The sequence below is a fragment of the Myodes glareolus genome, chromosome 9, assembly GCF_982192425.1.
Source record: "Myodes glareolus chromosome 9, mMyoGla1.1, whole genome shotgun sequence".
Lineage (NCBI taxonomy): Eukaryota > Metazoa > Chordata > Mammalia > Rodentia > Cricetidae > Myodes > Myodes glareolus.
The window spans coordinates 49,504,953-49,526,806 of NC_142034.1; the positions used below are offsets into that span (position 1 = coordinate 49,504,953).

The window sequence follows — 21,854 nt, forward strand, 5'->3', positions numbered from 1 at the left end:
AACATGGTATGTACTCACTCATAAATGGATGTTAGCTGTAAAGGAAAGGATAACGAGCCTATAGTTCATATCCTAGAAAAGCTAAGTAACAAGGTGAACCCTAAGGAAAACATACAGAGATCCAGCTGGAAAGGGGAAATAGACAAGATGGCCTGACAAAATGGGAACATGGGGGTGGGGAAACAGGGAGGGCAGAAGAGAAAAAGAAGTGGGGAAGCAGAGTGGGGAGGGGACCTTGAGGGAAAGGGATAGTCAAAATGAAGAAAGGACAGAGATCAGAGCAAGGAAGAAGATATTTTGATTGAGGGAGCCATTATGGGGCCAGAAAAAAAATCCTGACACTAGAAAACTTCCTAGGAATCTACAAGGATGACCCAGCTAAGACCCTAAGCAATAGAGAAGAAGGTACACAAACTGGACTTGTCCTGTAGCTAGATTGGTGAATATTTTAAATGTCACCATACAGCCTTCACCTTGTAACTAATGGAAATAAAGGCAGAGACCTGCAGTGGATAACTGGACTGAGCTTCCAAAGTTTATTTGAAGAGTAGGAGGAATGAGAATATGAGCAAAGAGGTCAAGATTATGATGGGTACACTCACTGAAACAATCTACCTGAGATAATGGGAGCTCACCAACACCAGCAGGACAGGAAAGGAACCAGCATAGGACCAAACCAGACATTTGAATGTGGGTCACAGTTGTATGACTTGGGCAGACTGTGGAACCACCAGCTGCGGCACCAGGATTTATCCTTATTGCGTGTACTGGCTTTTGGTACATTATCCATTATCTTTGGATGGATTTCTTGCTCAGCCTAAATATAGTAGGGAGGGCCTTCGACTTTCCCCTTACCATCTCTGAGGATTGGATGGGAGGTGGGGTGGGAGGTAGGTGGAAGGAATAGGAGGAGGGGAAGAAGTGGGAACTGGAATTTGTATGTATAATGAAAAGAAGATAGTATTTTTCTTTTTAAAAAGTAAAATAAATTATAAAAAAGAATAAAAATTCCACAAGTCAAACTTAAAAATAGACAAAGGGACATATGTCTCTAGGATGAGAAATGATTTAGGAGGCGTGATATACATGCCAATAACATTTAGTGAGTAACAAAAGAGTAGTGTGGAAAACTACATTTACATAAAATGATAGTCTAGATCAAAGTCTCCAATTTCTTTAAACTTGAACCATTTATAATTATGTGAGTTGTTTTCAAATTGTCCACCCTCAGCCTACACAAAAATCTAGACTGGTGTTAAAATAAATCCTGTCCATTCCATTAAACAGGAAAATGGTAGGTAAGAATTGATGTTTTCTTCATTTCCACCTTTCCTGTAAGTATGCTCAGAAGGGACCAGTGACCATAATTAGCTCCCACCTCAGGGCTCTGAGAAAACTGGTCCTAGATAGGTCTTGGGCAATTACTGTATCTTTAATGAGTTATGTGGCATTGGACCCCTCTGGGATGCAGAACTCCATTGGGTCCAGAGATGACTAGAATGGGACATGTAAGAAGGTGGTGTCTGCAGAGGCTGTTATTTCCTGTGCTTATATTAAATAAAGGTGACCAGGATCAGAAGCAGAAACATTAACACACCTTCAGTCATCCTAGATAAATTGTTAGGAGTTATCTTACTGTCCTCCAACCTATGCATCTTCCATTTCCAGTTTTATCTGAAAATGACTGGCAATTTTCAGGTATGATAACATTCTTTTCCATTTCCATACTTTGCAACATTTTTCCATACTATATAAATACCTCGTTCCACAGTTACATTGATAATCATCTTGGGGATGATTAGGTTTATTACAACTACTTACAGTGTAATTCTTTTCCCATTTCAAACTATTAACAACTATTTAGATGATAGGGAAAATGTTGGAGATTTTTAAGTCTTTTTTAAAACATCTTTAGTTTTGGGACATAAGTAAACACTGAACATACCTTCTATCAAAAAGAGATCAGAAATCTGTAACTTTAAGTAATGCACATACTTGTTCCTTACTACTACCCATGAATCAGAATATCACCTGAGTGTCCATTTATAAAGTTGAATATTAGTTTCAAAACAAGATTCATTTTTCTCAGGGGATCCCAGGTAAGTTGCATGTACATTAACTGTTAGAACCATGTCCATGGTAGATTATCATCTACTATACAAGTCAAATATTCTGAGTTTAAAAATTCAAGCAGTGAAGTTCATTAGGTCATTAGCAACAAGTTGCATGTGTGACCTTTGTTTCAAAATCTGTGCAAGTAAGCTTCCATAAGACATGGGCCCCAATCATTCACAGAATAAGAATAATGCTGAGAATCTAGGTGCACGCTCTCACCTGTATTGCTCTGCCCTTTGTCACCAAACATAACATCTATGAGTCAAACTCTTAGTGCATCTGTCCTTAATGACCATTAGCAGCATAGAGACTCCAGTGGATAGAATCAGTCACATAGTGTCATGGAAGGAGTTTCCAACTCTGTTCATTTTCTTCTATTTTTTCAGTTAGAGGTGGAATTCAGGGACTTGGTCATGCTCATGTACCATTGAGCTAAATGTCCAGTTCCATCCTCACATCCTTTTATGCTTCTCCTTGACCGCTTTGCTATCTTTGATATAGAATATGGCACATTAGATAGAGTTATCTAGAAGAGAACAGAACAAGACAAAAAACTGTTTTAAGATACATCCCACACAATTGATAAAAAAGTCAATAGGTGCAGACTAGGGTTTCTGGAGAGAGTAGAGGTTGCAGTCTCAAACTCAAGGCAGTCTGAATAACATTTCTCAAGATACTGTACTTTTTATGCTTCTTCTGGCAACAGATCACATGAGGCTCATCACATAATGAAGGGTTAGAGTAACTTTACTCTGATTTAAAGTTAATTGCAATTTTAATATTAATAATAGTGTAAAGCACTTTCTTAGAAATATCTAGAACCATAATTTAAAATCTTGTTACCAGACTGAGACCAGATCTTATAATAATTAACTATAAAATTAGTTATGGATATCTGAAAATGAACTCAAGAGAAGGAAAAAATAGGTGATATTTTATAAAATGTTCATCATATACAGTTTCATCATTCTCTGTGGAATCATAAGAATTGAAGTATAAAATAGAATCATTAGTATTACTGAAAAGAATATTGCATCTTACCCACTTTAATTCTTTCCATAAATACACAGTTGTATTTGTTAAAGCAAATCACAGAGTTTCAGACTTTTTTTTGGCTGAAATATCAAGTATAGTAAGTTTATATTTCAGGGAAATTGAAGAAGAGTAAGTATTTGGATTTAATGTGCATTTCCACCTTAAATTTGGAAGAGTCTTTGTCTCAGGTTACACCAAAATCAGGAAATTTTCATGGCTACTGAGTCACATCAAGGCAGGAATGGTCTTTCTGCACTATGAGAGTAGACAAGGCCTTCCTGCAGGAAGTTACAATCTGGAAACAGTAGCTGTGAACCAGTGATTAGGGTCTTCATTGTGAGATGGGTACAAGAGGGAAGATGGTACCAGGTCTTAGTGTGTGTAGACACACAGGAAATTTCAACTTAGCATATGGCATATCACATTGTGGAAACATAGGTGGGAGAAGTCATAACATAGGAGAGCATGCAATAAGTATAATGAGCATCAAATCAGAAATGTTGGAGACACAGATTTCAATTTGAAATACAGTATTGGTAAAGAGAAGAATGTAGACAAGGCGCAAGTCAATAATGGACTGTATAGGTTGATATAAGTTTGGTAAGCAAGCATCATTTATGCACACAATAGAAATTTTGTACTTAAAAATGAGATGATCATCTGAGAAAAAAATCAGGAAATAGAGGAATGAATTTCCATCTAAGAATTCCAGTGTGGGTTAAATATATTGAAGGAAATCGTATTTAGACATGGAACATGGGTTGGAATTGAATGCTACTTCAATGTTTCAAGCAGAAAATCATGACATCTATTTTTATGAATATGATTGGAGGTTTTAAATGCCAGGGTAAAAAGAAAATGAAGATGAGAAACTATATGATGTACTAGATTAGAGATTAAGGTAAGAAAAATGAAAAAAGCAATAAAACTCATATAATGGATATTGGATTAATTTTATTGTATCTTGAGAAACAAGAAATGTGGAACATAAAAGATTTTGGAAGAGAGAGAAGAGTGATTTTTTTTGAATGCATTGAATCTCAGATACCTGTAGAAAAAGTTATAGAGGATGATTACTCAGAAATGGGGTAATAAATTCTGTAGATTGAAGAAAGCTACAACTGACTTTTATTTTGTAATCTAACACATTAAATTATGGGCTTATATAAAATTAAGAGGGCAAGGTGTATAAAAATCCTACAAAAAATTTGCAGAAAAACTACAGAATAGGTGAACTTCAGTTGACTAGAATAAACAAGCAGGCACGCAAGAGATATGCCAATACATGATGCATATCAGAAACAATTAGTAGTGATTAGACACTTAGACCATTAGTGCATGCTAATGCAACAGTAAAAGAAGTCATTCACGAATATAATGACTAAACATATATGAATGTCGAGATTACAATTACTTTGATGAAAGGAAAATTAATTGCTGAAGAACATGCAACACAACACACCATGTGTGACACAGAAACATGTCTGATTTCACAGGAATGTGGAGATGGAGTGAGGGTGTGTCAACAGAGTTTATGGGACCAGATTATCATGCCATCATTTACCAAGACCACTAAAGTAGTTGAGTATCAAGGTTATTCCATGCCACAGAGAAGCAAAGAGTATAAAATTTGCAGAATATAAAAATTATTTTTTCGAAATTAAACAAATGAAATTGAAAAGTAAAATCAATTAATCTCATACCGGCTCAACCATACAGATTTTATGAAACTATTAACTTTTTTTTAAATCTTTGGGGTCAGATCATGAATGGAAACAACCAAACTGCCATCTCCCAGTTCCTTCTCCTGGGACTGCCCATACCCCCAGTGCACCAGCACCTGTTCTATATTCTGTTCCTGGCCATGTACCTCACCACTGTCCTGGGAAACCTTCTTATCATCATCCTCATTCTACTGGACTCCCATCTGCACACACCCATGTACTTGTTTCTCAGCAATTTGTCCTTCTCTGACCTTTGCTTTTCCTCTGTCACAATGCCCAAATTGCTACAAAACATGCAGAGCCAGGACCCATCCATCCCCTATGCAGATTGTCTGACACAAATGTACTTTTGGATGGCTTTTGCAGACATGGAGAGCTTTCTTCTTGTGGTCATGGCCTATGACCGCTATGTGGCCATCTGCTTCCCTCTTCATTACACCAGCATCATGAGCCCCAAACTCTGTGCTAGTCTATTGGTGCCACTGTGGATGTTGACTGCATTCCATGCCATGATGCATACCCTGCTCATGGCTAGACTGTCTTTTTGTAAGAACAATGTAATCCTCCATTTTTTCTGTGACATATTGGCTCTTCTGAAGTTAGCCTGCTCAGACACTTACATTAACGAGTTAATGATATTTATCATGAGTAGTCTCATTGCTGTTATACCATTTCTACTCATTGTTATATCCTATGCAAGGATTATCTTTTCTATTCTCAAGGTTCCATCTACCCAGGGTATACACAAGGTCTTTTCCACCTGTGGTTCTCACCTGTCTGTGGTGTGTCTGTTTTATGGAACAATTATTGGACTCTACTTCTGCCCATCAACTAATAACTCTATTGTGAAAAAGACTACCATGGCTATGATGTACACAGTAGTGACTCCAATGCTGAATCCCTTCATCTACAGCCTCAGGAACAGAGACATCAAGGAGGCCCTGATAAGAGTTTTCTGCAATAAGAAAATCTTTTTGTAATGGTCCACTTGTGATTTTTACCTAATGTTATTTAATAGACATAATAATGTTAATATTGTCTGTCAGATGTACCTCATCATATCATCTACATGAAATGGCAATCTACATAACTGTTTAATACATGAAAGAAACAAGTTTCATGGAATAGTCAAAGTAGGAAATAGTGTCTTTCATAGTTGGCTACATTTTCCTCATACCTTGAGAAGATGTCTAATATGATCTCTGCACCTTACATTCTTAAGTTGCTGTAACATTTTGTCATTTTCACTGATTTCTCTTTGAGGTCAGCATAAGCTGCACAGTGTGGCCCTGTGAGGTCAGCCCACCTGCACAGTTTGCCCCTGTGTGGTCAACATAGCTACATAGTGTGGCCCTGTGTGCTCAGTTCATGCTGCATAGTGAGATCCTGTGAGGTCATAATAGATGCAGGGTGAGAGAGACTCTGTGAGGTCAGAATGGATGCAGGGTGAGACCCTGTGAAGTCAGAATAGATGCAGGGTGAGAGAGACCCTGTGAGGTCAGCCTTGGCAAAAAGTGTGACCCTGTGAGATCAGGATAGCTACACAGTGAGACCATTGACCTTAGTGTGGGATGCACAGTGAGACACTGAACAGGAAATTTTCACTGAATGGAACTTGCACACATCAATGATGGGCCTATGAAGTATTGTGACTGCTATATTCAAAAAATTGACTACTTAAAAATTTTGAAGATATAATTACTATATAACAGGGAATTTGTAAACTTGAACACATGTCTACAACAGTTGTGGGATTCAATGATGAGTACACTCAGTCTCCATCTGGTAAGAGATTCCATTAATAACTGTAGGGTAAAAGGGAGAACTGGAGCATGAAACCAACCAATCACTGAGCACCCTGACTCTGAATCCAGAGTCAGAGAAATGAAACACACCCTTGACCAAGTAGAGAAACATCTTTATCCCTGCAGCCAGGACTTAAGACATGTGCCCTGACTCTGAAAGTAGCATCAAAGAAACACACTTTGTACCTAGAATCAGAGCCAGTCAAAGAAATATGCCCTGGTACTAAGATTAGAGTAAAAAAGCTAAAAAGGACCAGTGAAAGAAACTGTTTGGCCATGAAGGCAGAGTCATCTCTGTCCCTATCCAACTGTCCAACTGAACCAACCAATCCCAGGGCAGGAAACCTACCAATCACTGAACTCAGAGCCAGAGAAAGAAACATACCCTGTGTTTGAGACCTGAACCAGGAAAGAAATATCTTTATCCCTGAACTCAAAACTAAAGACATGTGCCCTGGCTCTGAAACTAGTGTCAAAGAAGCACACTTTGTCCCTAGAATTAGAGTCAGTGAAATAAATATGCTCTCGTCCTAAGATAGAGTCAAAAAGCAGAAAAGGATCAGTAAAAGAAACACAGTTTGGCCATGAAGTCAGAGCCATCTCTGCCCCTGACCAGCTAAACTGACCAATCCCTGAGCATGGAAAACCTAACCAATCCCCCATCTCCCTGGGAAAATTCTGTCCCTTAGAATCCCTGTATATGTCTCTCTATCCTTTCAGTTAAGAACTGCCATTAATCCCTCCCTGGCAGAGGCAGCCACTCTTCTGGATTTCTGCTTCCCCAAAAAACCTCTTTCTCAAAAGAGTCTTGTGTGACAACCTTCATTTGTCGGCACAGAGCAGACGAACCTGGCTAGGATGTTTCCCTTAGGGGACTGAGCTGAAAATCCTGGCTGAGATGCTCCCTAGCAGGGCTTTGCAAGGCAGAGCAGAACAGAAGAACCTTGCTAGTAATCTCTTTAAGGGGGCTGAGCAAGGTCAGCTGAGGAAAAGTAACAACTTTTCACTGGAGATGGAGGAGATTGCTACATTTCTGCAGTGGGCTTCACTTGAGCAGTGTTAGCAAAAGAAACATCCGGGGCAAAAGAAGCAGAGAGCTCAGCTAGGATGCTCTGGTAAGGGAACAGAGCAGAACTCAGCTACAGTGGTTCTCCAGAAGAGCAGGGTCCCTATATCCTGCAGGAAGACAATCCCCCACAGCACCTCAGCTTTCAGTAGCCTGGCTTCTCAATAGTCAGGGCTGAGCTGTCCCATTGCAGCTCCAGCTTCCAGAGCTATCCTATTGCAGCTCTAGGTAGACTGGCATCCCTGGTAGTCAGAACACATGAAGGAAAAATCTGAGTCCCAATATCCAATAAATGGATGCATCTCCATAACCATATAAGCCTTGTAGAATACAATCTGTAGTATTAGCAAGAAAGTTACTTAAAGTTTCAATGTTAACATAGTCTGCCATATTTATTTAGTAATTACCTGTTATGAGATATGGTAAATTGTTTTAGGTATAATAATCTTTATTGTCCAGCAGGTGCTGTGATTGCAGAGTCACGACTTGTAGCATTACAACCGATGGGGACAGGAACAGTCCTGAACTGCTTTAGTTTCCTGCCTTAGTAGTGTTTAAATACTGAGAAATATGCTTTGCTTGACAAAATAAAAACAATTAAATCAATTCCATATATGGAGCAAGAAGCCTAGAACTCACAGGCAGGGAGCACAAACTGGAAGCTGTGCAAAAGGCGCCACACAGCAAGGAATGTTGCTATAGGGGTGCAGGGGATGTGCATGTGCTTCGGAAATTTTCAAGTCACTGCATGCATACCCACTGTGGCAGGGATTCTACTAAAAAAGCTGCTTAGGTAAAAGCAAGCCAAGTGGGCACGTTTGGAGACTTTCTGGAGTGTGAACCAGTTAGGCCCTCAGGCTGTCCGTCTGGTAGATATAAAGTCCAAATCAATGTGGGGCACCATATGAAGAAGGTCACTTAAAAGAAATCCCACACTAGCTCAGAATTGAGAATAATAGAGGGTTATTTATTTAGGGGTAGACTAACAAGTCACAATCCTCTGCTAGAATGAAAAAGAGCAACCAAATCCTGCAGTCAGAAAAGTGGCTGGATGCATGCTTTACATTGACATAAATAGTATAAGAGGCCAAGCCCAAGTGTCAGGGTAACTTAAAGGCTACTGGCAGTAGGAATTCCTACAGCACATGCCTCCACCCATTTGGGGACCAAAAGACTCAAGAATTTGCTCCAGAGGTCACCTTTAAAAATTAGACATGCCATTCAGCTGATTGACCAAATTATAAAAATGTGTCAGGGATGTCAATTGGTAAATTCTTACCAGACAAGAGGAGACAAAGGTACCAGGGCAAGAGGAACTCAGCCTGGAGTGTATTGGGAGACAGACTTCATCAAAGTCAAACCAGGCAAATATGGTTATGAATACTTGCTGGTCTTTTTTTCCAGGCTGGATGGAGGCATGCTCAACCAAACACAAGACTGCGTATGTCGTAGTCAAAAGTTTCTTGAAGAAATTCTTCCCAGGTTTGGTGTCCCACATATGATTGGCTCAGACAAAGGACCCACCTTCATCTCTCAAGTACGTCAGGGAATAGCCACTGCACTGTGAACTGAATGGAAATTATATTGTGCATACAGGCCCAAGAGTTCAGGACAGAATTCAACTCTAAAGAAGACCTTTACCAAATTAGCCTTAAAGACCAGCAGGGATTGGCTGGCCTTCCTTCCCAATGCCCTGGATAGGCTAGGAATACCTCCTATCGGTTGGGTTTAACCCCCTTTGAGATCATGCATGGGCATTCTTGCCCTCTCATCCTCTCATCCTCTCATCCTGTTTTTCAACTAGCTCTTGATGTTGCAACGTTTTAAAAATTCTCAATATCCTTACATTTCCCCTTTCTCAAGTACCTTGGGGAATCAATCTTGGGTCTCCTAGGGCCAAGCAGAGGCTACCTACCTTTCTTCTCTAATATTGAAGGGGCTATAACCTCATTGGACCATAAACTGCATTGCACCCAATCTTTGCTTTATAAATTGTACTAACATATTTATGATGCATGGTTTGAACATTAACAGCAACAGGATTATTATTGTAGATCCCATTAGCCTAGTTACCAATGTTGTTAGCCAAGGGGACAATGAAAACCAGTATTCAAACCACCCTTGTTAAGCCTCACATTCCTTTTGTCTGTGTAACAAACCATCCCATATTTTACACATGGTTTGCATAATTACCCCTGACTTACTGGCATAGAAGCAACATTCTTCTTCTAGGGCCATGCATAGGCCCCTTTGCTGAATAAATAACAGATCAAGTTCTCTTCTATTTTGTAAGACTACCTCAGCTAAGCTGTCTAGGAAGGCCTCCAGGCTCGAGACAGATGACTCTAGGTGCTGGATGTCCTCATCAATAGACTTACGTAGACTCTGGTATCCAGCCTGTTAGGTGACCACGGCCACTGTCCCCATGCCTAATCCTGTCAATCCTGCCCCAAGGAGGATGGCCAAAGTAAGGATAGTAAAGGGCTCCCTCTTTGTCCTGAGAAGGGGAGCTGTTAACCGTGGGGCTAGGAAATTGGCATCATGGTAGGTTACCTTGGGGAAGAGTCTAACTAAGATGCAATACTTTGAAGTGGTACTAAGTATATGTATATGTACACAAGGAGTTAGGCCGGTGGAACAGGCCCACCAGGTGTCAGCTTGAGAAAGATAAGATAAAAATGCATCTCATACATCTAAGAAATTTTCAACTAATAAAGATACCTTAAAATAAGAGAGCATTTAATTTAGCAGAAAACTAAGAAGCTTTAAAATTTTTAAAATGTACAACTGTATATTTACAGGTATACATATGTATATATAGACAAAAGTATTCATTAAAATCCTGTTCACACAATATATAGGCTCTGACTGAATTGAAAACAAATTAAATCACATGAATGACATTTTACAAGTGTATATTTGTAGTTCATTAAATAGATTTTATTTGTATATTTTATATACATGTGAGGTTTTGATATTAAACTACAATTTCACATATATTCTCTTTTTCTCTCCCTCCCCTCTGTGTGTTTCCTTCCTATTTCCTAATAATTATAGTTCAACATCATGTTTTATTAGCTAAGAAAATGGCAACAAATGGCTGCTGTGAGAGTAAAATCAGATTTCTCCAAGATCTAGTTATAAAATTTCAATTGATCACTGCTAAATGCATGTAAAATGCTAGAAATCACAAATGGATTCAATACAGTATGTGTGTCTCTGTGTGTTTATGTGTGTGTATGAAGCAATAATAAGTAAAGAAGAATTGGTCATGAATTTGGAAGGGTATAGGAGAAATATAAGTGATGTTGCAGATATCATTCCTGATACAATTGAAGATATTATTATACATAATTTCTTGTTATATTTCAGAGTCAATACAGATTGATAGCATCAGTGGAACAGAACAAATATTCAGGCAAATATGCCCGATGCTACAGCCATTTTATATTTGACAAAAAATTAAAAAATGCTCAGTAGAGAGAAAATAGCCTGAAGTAACCATTGATGAGAGAAAAGGATATCTACATGTGGAAGAATAACTGAGCTCCTTATTCTCAATTTTCATAAAAATCGGTTACAAAAGGGGCAAAATTAGTGCAGTAGGTTTGAACCTAAGCTGTTTTGTCAGAAGACAGAGTAGGAAAAACAGTTCAAGAGAACAGAACAGGTCAGTCTCTGAAGGAGACTCCTGTTACCCAGTAAAGCATGATAACAATCAACAAGCAGGATAATCTGAAATAAAATAAAACTTCAGAACTACAACTGTTAAAGTTTTCTGAGTGAACAAATAGCACCCAGAGTGTGCGAAAATCTTTGTCAGGTACACATCTGACAGAAGATTAATATCCTGAGTACATAAGGAACTCAAAATATCCAAAGAACAAGAGAAGAAAACAAACATAAAAATGGGCAAAAGAAACCACAGCAAGATTTCTTAAAAGAAGATCCGCAAATTCAGCAGGTTTAAAAGTATTCAATGTCCAAGACACCAGGGCAATCAAAACAAAAACTACCACGAGATTCTATTTCTCTCCGATAAGAAAGACCATCATCAAGAAAACAAACGTCACCAAACAATGTCAATGAGCCCTTATTTACTGATGATGAAAGTGTAAAAAGTTGTAGCTGATATTTAGGTGAGTATGTTCTTTTCTTACTAAAGTCCAAAATAGAATTAGTACCATATTCTCCAGCACTACTGAGCATATGCCCTATGTTCTCACAACCTGCCCAGGGATACTTGTATGTCCATGTTTACTCATGATTTGCTTACTATAGCAAGGAAACTGAATCATCTACTGAATCATCTTAGATTCCTAAAACTGAGGAATGAGAAGTAAAAATAAGAACTTATATACAATGAATTTAGTTCAAGTGTAGGAGTTGTCTTTGAGATGTGTCTGTGGACACTACCTGGTGGAGGGGACAAAAAAGTCATGAATATCAGAAAAAATATAAGGACCGTTTTACTAACCCAGCATAATTCAAATCACTAATTTAAACCAAGACTCTTTTTAATTTCATGTGTATAAGTGTTTTACCTATGTATATATATATATATATGTATATATTGCAACACATGCTTGCCTGATGCACACAGAGACCTGAAGAGGAGTTTTGATCTCTTGGAATTGAAACTGCAACCGGTTGTGTACTTTTCCATTGGTTTTGGAAAAGGTAACTTTTCCAAAAAGTTACAGGGTAAGGAAGTACTTACAGGGTAAGGAAGTACTCTTAACCACTGATCCATCTCTCCAGTCCCATTAATAGTTGTTTTATATTTATGTATATGTGTACAGAAGATACAACATTAAAAAATTAATTGTGATGGTGGAAAAATGGAGGCCTAAAAGGAGAGATGTAGAACAACAACAGAATAAATGCAATATGAAAGTGAAAAAGAGAATGCTGAATTGAAGCAGGGTAGGACAGAGATTGAAATAGAGAGATGGGGCAAAAATAGCATTGAGCACATGATGAACAAGATTGAATACAATGAAAGTGTTGTAAGGAAATCAACTACCTTGTAGGCTAATTTAACTAAAGGTAGTTTTTAATTCACATTATTATTTATAAAGCAAAATAATCTTTAATTTAGAGTTACAATAAGAGTAGGTAAACATCTACAATAATTGATCAAAAATGACTGCACGTTAATATTCATGGAAGTTGTATTCATCATTTTCATTAATTACAAAGATATCAACTAACAAATAAATAACCAAAGAATTATTGGAACATAGAACTACACAAACATACCTTGAAAACATGCTAATAGAAAGAAGTTAGGCATGAATAGCTTATATTCACTTGAAATATCAACAACAGGAAAACCTGTAAGAACATTAAGTATTCTTTGCCTGTGGATGGTTACATGAATAGGCAGAGGACTTCTTTGGCGAGTATTATGGGTTCTAAAATGCATCATAAATTCCTTTGAATGACACTGAAAATTCTAAGGATATTTAATTATATTTCTGTATGTGAGCATCTCAATGCTCAAGAATGATTGAATTTAAACTTGAGCCTATCACACAACCACTTTTGTTTCTTGTGTCAACCAAAACACAGAGATTAGAATCATTGGTCTTCTTGGAGTATTTGAAACCAATTAATTGATAAACAAAGATATGTTTGTTCTATAAAACCAGAACTGGCAGCACAATGTCTAAAATCCTGGATATATCCTTAGATTCTAATTACTATTTCCACATTCAGAAACAAAAGTTAATCATCTCTAAGAGCCCAGTTAACATTCCACCTAAGGGATCAAGATTCCCTGCGATTGAAATTTTTTGTTTCATTATTACAGATAGAATTTATCCAAATGATTAATGTCAGTTCTTCAGAGTATCTTGAAGGAAGAAATTACAAAAGTCACCTACAAACTCATGATCAAGGGTGAACTCATAGAACAGGGAATTAGGAAGTAATCACACATATGGAGAGGGGTTGGGTCACTTGTCATAGTAGGAACAATTAAGATTTTCATAGAGATATAAGAAGGCAAAATGAGTGAACATGCCTAGGAATGTGGACTGCTTCTCTATTGGCTTAAGGAAGCATTAGACATATTATCTGCTTGCCATATTCCTGACGTTTTACATATTGGTATACTCAGAAAATTAGTTGTTAAAGTTCAAAATTTTCCAGAATGTGTATATCTGTTGAGATGCTTTCCATAATGGTCTTACAAATGTTGTGGTTTTCTACTGTAACTGTCTGCTTAAAAATTACTGTTGAATGAGCTGGATAGATGTCCCAGCCATTAAAAGCTAGGCTTATAATCAATTGCCCCCCACAAAAAAACAGTACTGATAGCTTCTTGTGCAAATTTTTGTTATGTAAGACACTTTAAATCATTAACAATCAGAATAATGCCTGATAAATTGAAGTAGTTTTCCTTCCAACCTTTTATACTTTTATCCCCTTAGGAAAGTGGGCTCCAGTCAAATATAACCCTTGTACATTACATGAACAGGCAACAATTACATACCACTGAAACTCAAGGATTTTTTTTGAAGATTTTATTTTGTCTTTTAATTTGTGGGCATTTTTAACCTTATTGCTTTGCTTACATATTATGGTTTCTGATTTTTTTTATTTACATGGTGTATGTGTGTGTATGTGTGTGTGTGTATCTGTGTCTGTCTGTATTCATTTTACTTTTTCTTTGGTTTTCTTTTTCCTGTTTGTATTCTAAAAGAGAGAAAAAGAAGGTGTGTAGTTGAACATAGAGGATGATCTGGAAGGAGATAAAAGAGAAATCATAGAGTATATTGTATGAAAAAATCTATTTTCAACAAAAAGACAACACAAAAAGCAAAATTTTAATTGCTTCACATGTAAATTAAACACACAATCAATTTGTATAAAAAGTTCTTGTTGGAATTGTGATTGTAATTTCATTGAGTAATAAAGAGATGGCATATTAACAAAATTTAACCTTACAATCCAGGAAAATGCTATAAGAAAATATGCCTTAGGCCTCTTGTATTTAATTTATATTTTACAGTTTTGAAAATATAGATTCTATGTATTCAGTACTGGATGATGGAATATGAACTTTCATCACTGTGCATCCTTCCTGTGGATGCAATGTAAATAGTTGCCTGGTGTTCCAGATGTCATGTCTTCCTCCCGTATTCAACCTACACCCTCAAACAAAAAGCCAAAATAAACGATTTTCTTGAAAGCTTCATGAATATATATAGTGCATTTTAGATACTTTCATTCCTGACTCTTCCCGAATAAAGAGTTAAGGTCAGCTTCCTCCACTCAGTTCTAGTCTGACAGTATTAAGTAGAAAATCTCAGAGGTAAACAGTTCATAGTGTTGAATGATATGCTACCCAATGTAGTATGATGAAAACTGAGTTCTCAGTCTCCATCTACAAGAAATATGAATGATCACTTTGTCTACCATTTCCACAACCTGTTGCCCTCCCTGTGAGGTGTTCTTCCTCCATATTGAGAACCAAGTCAGTTCCTGTGCTGTGAATTCTTATATAGGGAGTTTCACATAAATATTCCAATGAGGCTTAGAGAGCAGGCTAAAACTGTATCACTTTTCCTGTGTCTGTCACCTAACTTCCTGTTACAAAGGTATTGTAATAGATCCCATGACCAAAAATAGAAAGGTGAGTGTAATACAGTATATTTTTGTAAAAGAAAACAGAGAGTACTAGATGGCTTTAATTGAGGTAATTTAGTACTATAACTAATTGTTACTCTTAGCCTTCTCTGTGCCTAATTTGTAAGTGAAACTTTACTATACACAAATATTTGTGTAAGAAAACCCAATGCTACAGAATTTTGGTGCCACCTTTGTTTTCAGGCATCTTCTGAGGCACTGGATTCTATTCCCATGTGGGAAAAAGAAATTGGTGTATTTTGAAAAGGTAATAACAAGTTATTTAGTGACTGGGAAATATTTATTATGTACTTTTAGATTTGTATCCTATGGTGTTGCTAACTTAGTAGTTCTAGAATCCTGTTTCAGATTATCTTGAATTCTGTATGGACTATTATATTGCCTCTGAATAATAACCATGTACTTCCCCATATGTAGATAATTTTGCTCTTTTGTCATTGTTGTTTTTGCTACATCCTGATAAAAGAGTTACATTTACAAGATATAAAAATACATTGATCTTGATGCAGGGAAAAAGATGACTATCAAAAGTGTTGGGAAAACAGCAAATAGAAATTTGAGATATACATTTATATATCTCAAAATTCTCTCTCTATATATTCTCATATATATATGAGTTTACACACATTGGAAAAGAAGAAAATCTATTATTAATTGTGGTGGGAATCTAGAAAAATGCCTTAACTTCAAAAGAAGTGGGGAAGAGGAAATTACATACATACACACATATACTGCAAAAGCACATACACACACAGGGTAGGAATCAGTTGTAATTGAAGATGAAATATCAAAGAAGTTAATGAAACCAAAAGCATATCCTTTTAATAGAGTACTAAAAATCCATTAGTTCATCTTAAACGTGGAGGAAGGAACATGAATCACTAGGATGAGAAATGAATGAGGAGGCATGCTACACATGCCAAAGAAATTTAGAGAACAGCAAAAGAATTCTGAGAACAACTCCATCCCCACAAATTGATGTCAAAAATCAAAGCAGCAAATTTCCTTAAACGCGAAGTATTTATAATTACTTCAGTGGTTTTCAAATAGCCCACCCTTAGCCTACATGAATGTCTACATTTGTTTGATTTACAAATAAATCATGTCCATTCCATAACAGGCAAACGGTAGGAATAAATAGATCTTCTTTTTATCATTTTCACCTTCTCCTAAAGTATATTCAGCAGTGTTCAATGGCCATCAGTATCCCACACCTCAGGAAACTGAGAAAATTTGTCCTGGATAGGTCCTGGGCAATTGTTGTATATTTAATGAGTTATGCAGGATCTGGACTCCTCTGGGATGCAGGTCCCCTTGGGTCCAGAGATGGCTAGAAGCAGACATGTAAGAAGATGTTGACTATAAATGCTGTTCTTTCCTTGCTTACAATGAATAAATGTGACAAGATCTGAAGTAGGGACCTTAATATAATTTCATTCCTCTTAGAAAAATTGTCAGGAGATACATTACTGTCTTCCAAATTATGGGTCTTACATTTCCAGTTTTGTAATCACATGACTGTCAATTTTCAGGTATAATAACATTCTTTGCTATTTTCATACTTGACAACAGTTTCACATAGAGTAAAAAATACCTTGTTCCACAGTTGTATTGACATTCATTTTGGTGAGGATTATGTTTGTTACAATTACTTACAGAATATTTTTTTCCATTTCAACATAATAACATCTCTTTAGAGGGTAAGGGCAATGCTGGAGTTGTTAAGTCTTCCTTGAAAACATTTTTAGCTTTCGAACATTAGGAAACTTTTGAACAGATCTCCTATTCAAAAGAGCTCAGAATTCTGTAATTGTAAGTAATACATGTACTTGTTCCTTACTGAAACCCACTGACTAGAATATTGACATCATCTGAGTCTCCATGTATAAAGTTGAATATCATCTTCAAAACAAGAGTCAGTGTTTTCAGAGAATCCAAGGTGAGTTGCATGTCCATGGGATATTCTCATTTGCTATTCAGGTCAATAATTGATAAAGAGACCTACATTGGTCAGAATTAGTAAGCTTCATAAGTGATCTCTGCTTTGTATTCTTTGCATGTAAACATACATGATGTATGTATTATGGCAATTATTTTTTCAATAAAAATTCAGGAGTTGTGTATAAGGGTTAAAACCTGAATAATCAGACTAGCAGCTGATAAGTGACAAGCTCACTCCTCACTCTCTCCTTCCTCAGTCTAAAAGGACTGATAATCTTTCTAAACCCCTTCATACTACTTCTTGTGTCTCTCTATATGTCCTCAGCCATCTAAAACCTCTATGGCAAATTTTGGTCAGCTAGTAGCTAGTTCTGCCCTCTGATTCAAGGCAAACTTTATATCAGCCTCAGAAGTGTAAGAGTGTGCTCAAAATATCCCACAAAACCTACATAAGATATGGGGTCCATTCATTCACAGAGTAAGAATAATTCTGAGAAACTAGGTACAAAATTTCACCTATATTGTCCTTCTCATTGTCACCAAACATAATGTCCAAGTATCAAACCGTCAATGCAACTGCACTAATGACCACCAGCAGGATTGGAGATCCTAAAGCTGGACTCAGTCAGATAGTGTCTTGGAAGGATTTCCTAACTCTTTGTGTGTCTTTATTTTGTTCTATTTTTTTAGTTAAAGGTGGAACTCAATGCTTTGTGCATGCTAGGTTAACTACTGCATCACTGAACTAAAGCCCAAGTCCTATTCTCACATCTTTTTGTAATTATTTTTGATTTCTTTGCCATCTTACCTATAGACTTGGGTTCATTAGACAAAATTATCTAGAAGAAAACAGAACAAGATAAGGAAGTGTCTTAAAGATGCAGCCCACACAGTTGAGAACTGACTAGTCCAGGAGATTCAGACTGGAGTCCCTGGGAAGAGTGGAAGTTACAGTCTCACATTCAGGGTAATCTTCAGGCTTCTCAAGAGACTGTAGCTTTTCTGTTTCTTCCAGCAATTGTTCACATGAGGATCATCACATTACAAAAGGTTACAGTTATTTTTAAAATAATTTAAATGTAATTACTAATTTAAATGTTAATCATGAAGTAAAACACCTTCATAAAAAAGCTATAATTTGACCAAAATTGCAATCAGGACATAGAACAGTTCCTATAATAATTAGCTACAAAGTTAGGTATGGATACCTGAAGATGAAGTCAAAAGAAGGATAAAAATGACAGCTTCATAAAGTGTTCATCATATATATTTTCCTACATTACTATCAGTGAAACCATCTAAATTGAAGCATAAAAATTGTGAGTCTTTAGTATTATTGAAAAGACCACTGCACCCTACTCACCTTAGAACCTTCCATAAATGCACAGTTGTATCTATAAAGCTAATCACAGAGTATTACATTTTCATGCTAAAAGTTTCAAGTTTGGTGATTTTATATTATGAGGAAATTGAAGAAGAATGATTATTTGGATTTAATTTGCATTTCTGCCTTTAAATTTGAAAAAGTTTTTGTCTGAGAATACATCACAGCCAGGCAATTTTCAGGCACAATGAATCTCATCCAGGCAGGGCAGGGTTGGTTCTGTATGTGGGCAGTCATGGCCTTTTCTTCATGAAATTACAGTCTGGCAGAATATCTGTGAAGAAGTAATCAGGGCCATTGGTAGTTGTGAAATGAGTACAAGATGCACAGGCAACATGGTAATATATTTTACTGTATGTAGAGACACAAGGAAGGTTTAACTTAGCATATGGCATATCATATTGTGGAAACAAAATTGAGACAAGTCACACCACAGGGAAAGCATGTAATAGATAAAATGAGGATCAAATCATAAATGATGGATGTATAAACTTCAATTTGAAGTACAAAATTGCTGTAGAGAATAATGCAAGCAATTTGTGAAACCATAATTGGCTAGAAGTTTGTAAAGTCAGATAAGCAATCATTGTGCACATGATAGAAATTTTTTTCTAAAGAAAAAGATGTCCACCTGAGGAATGAATCAGGAAATATTCATTTTTTTAATATCAGAATACATTTCCATCTCATAATACCAGTGTTGGATAAACATACTGAAGAAATTAGTTTTTCAACAGGGGACATGGGTTGGAATTGAAAGCTGACTTTAATATTTAAGGTAGAAGACAATGCCATCCATTACTAAGGATATGATTGTATGGTTTTAAATGACTAGAGAGAAGAGGGTGAAGAAGACAAACTATATGTTGTGCTAGTTTTGAGTCCAAGGTAAAAAAAGAAAAAAGTCAATAAAACTTATGTAATTGATGTTTAATTAGTTTTATTGTATTATGAGAAAGAAGAGACATGAGAAACAGATGTTGGGAGAGAGAGAATTGGGATGCATTGAACTTTAGATGCCTGTGGCGGAAACATAGCAGATGATTATTCAGTGATGCGGTGGTGATTCTGTAGGTTAGAGAGACAGTTATATCTAGCAATTAATTGGTAATGTAACATATTAAAGTATGTGTGTTTTTCTTGGGGCTCATAAAATCTAGAGGATTAGGTGTAAAAAAGTCCTTTAAAAAGAACAGATCAAACTACACAATGAAGTGAACTATAGTTGCTTAGAAGAAGAAGGCAGGTAAGAAAGAATTATATCAGTACATTGTGCATATAAAAAACAATTAGGTGTGATTAGGTAATACTAGACAATTAGAGCATGCTAAGGCATCAAGAAGAAAAATAATTTATGGTTATAATGACAGAACATACTGGGATGTAGAGATTACAATAATTTTGTGAGAAAGTTTGATAGCTGAAGGAAAAGGAACACACCCTGTGTATTTCAGAAGCACGACTGTTTTCATGGGGGCATGGAGATGGATGGGGGAGTGTCAGTAGAGTATATAGAGCTGGTTTAACATGTCATCACCTACCAAGGATAACTGAAGAGATTAAGAGATAAAGGTTATTCCATGCCATAGAAAGCACAGAATACAAATTTAGAAAATGTAAAAAAATATTCTTTCTAAATTAAACAAATGAGACTGAATAATTGAGAATTGATCTATCTCATACAAGTTTAACCAGGAGTGTTTAACAAATTGCTAATTATTTTTCTTAAAGTCATTGGAGACAGATCATGACTGGAAACAACCAAACTATCTTCTCCCAGTTCCTCCTCTGGGGCCTGCCCATCCCCCCAGAGCACCAACACCTGTTCTATGCCCTGTTCCTGGCCATGTACCTCACCACCGTCCTGGGGAACCTCATCATCATCATCCTTATTCTACTGGACCCCAATCTCCATACACCCATGTACTTGTTTCTCAGCAACTTGTCCTTCTCTGACCTCTGCTTCTCCTCTGTCACAATGCCAAAATTGCTCCAAAACATGCAAAGCCAGAATCCATCGATCCCATATGCAGGTTGTCTGACACAAATGTACTTTTTATTTTTTTTTTGGAGTCATGGAGAGTTTCCTTCTTACAGCCATGGCCTATGACCGTTACGTGGCCATCTGCTTCCCTCTTCATTACACCAGCATTATGAGCCCAAAACTCTGTGCTTGTTTATTGCTGCCACTGTGGATGCTGGCCACATTCAATGCCATGATGCACACCCTACTCATGGCTAGAGTGTCTTTTTGTGAGAACAATGTGATTCTCCACTTTTTCTGTGACATACTGGCTCTCCTGAGGTTGGCCTGCTCAGACACTCACATTAATGAGTTAGTGTTATTAATCATGAGTGATCTCATTGGCATTATACCTTTCCTACTCATTGTTATGTCCTATGCAAAGATTGTCTTTTCTATTCTCAAGGTTCATTCTACCCAGACCATCTACAAACTTTTCTCCACCTGTGGCTCCCACTTGTCTGTCGTGTCTCTGTTCTATGGGACAGTTATTGGTGTATATTTATGTCCACCAGCTAATAACTCTACTGTGAAAGAGACTGTCATGGCTATGATGTACACAGTGGTGACGCCCATGTTGAACCCCTTCATCTACAGCCTGAGGAACAGAGACATAAAGGAGGCCCTGATAAGAGTTTTCTACAACAAGAAAATTACTTTGTAATGGTAGTACTTGTGATTTTTAATTATTTTTATGTAGCAAACATAATGATGTTAATATTTTGTGTCAGATGATGTTCCAAATCTTGAACATACATAAAAGGGCATGCTACATAACTGTTCAATACATAAAGAAGAGGTGTAGTGTAGTAGTCAAAGTAGGAAAGATTGTCTTTGATAGCTGGCCACATCTCCCTCCATACTTTGCAGAAATTATCCTGTAAATGCATAGTAGAAGAAGTTCTGTCTAATGCAATCTCTTTTTCTTAAATTCTTAAGTTGCTGTACCATTTTACCATTTATCCTGAGTTCTGTGGACATCGATGTATCAATTAAAATAGTTTAAGTAATGGATTTATGACTCTTGCTAGCAATGCAATCTCCCCATCACCCAATTTCCTTAAATTATTTCCTACATAGTCTCCCTCTCTGACTTGATACTTTT

General features: G+C 36.9%; 1 protein-coding gene and 1 pseudogene across 1 annotated transcript; both read left to right on the forward strand.

The window, feature by feature from the left end:
* Window positions 1-4,915: 4,915 nt before the first annotated feature.
* LOC146893002 (olfactory receptor 1496-like) lies at window positions 4,916-5,854 on the forward strand. Its single transcript, XM_085694341.2, has one exon. The coding sequence runs from the start codon at window positions 4,916-4,918 to the stop codon at window positions 5,852-5,854; it is 939 nt and encodes a 312-aa protein (XP_085550467.1).
* Window positions 5,855-20,473: 14,619 nt separating this feature from the next.
* On the forward strand, window positions 20,474-21,413 carry LOC146893001 (olfactory receptor 1496-like; annotated as a pseudogene).
* The last annotated feature ends 441 nt before the right edge of the window (window positions 21,414-21,854 follow it).

What these genes read in the sequence shown, in the direction of transcription:
- LOC146893002 (XM_085694341.2), top strand. Translation starts at nt 4,916, where the DNA reads ATGAATGGAAACAACCAAACTGCCATCTCCCAGTTCCTTCTCCTGGGA.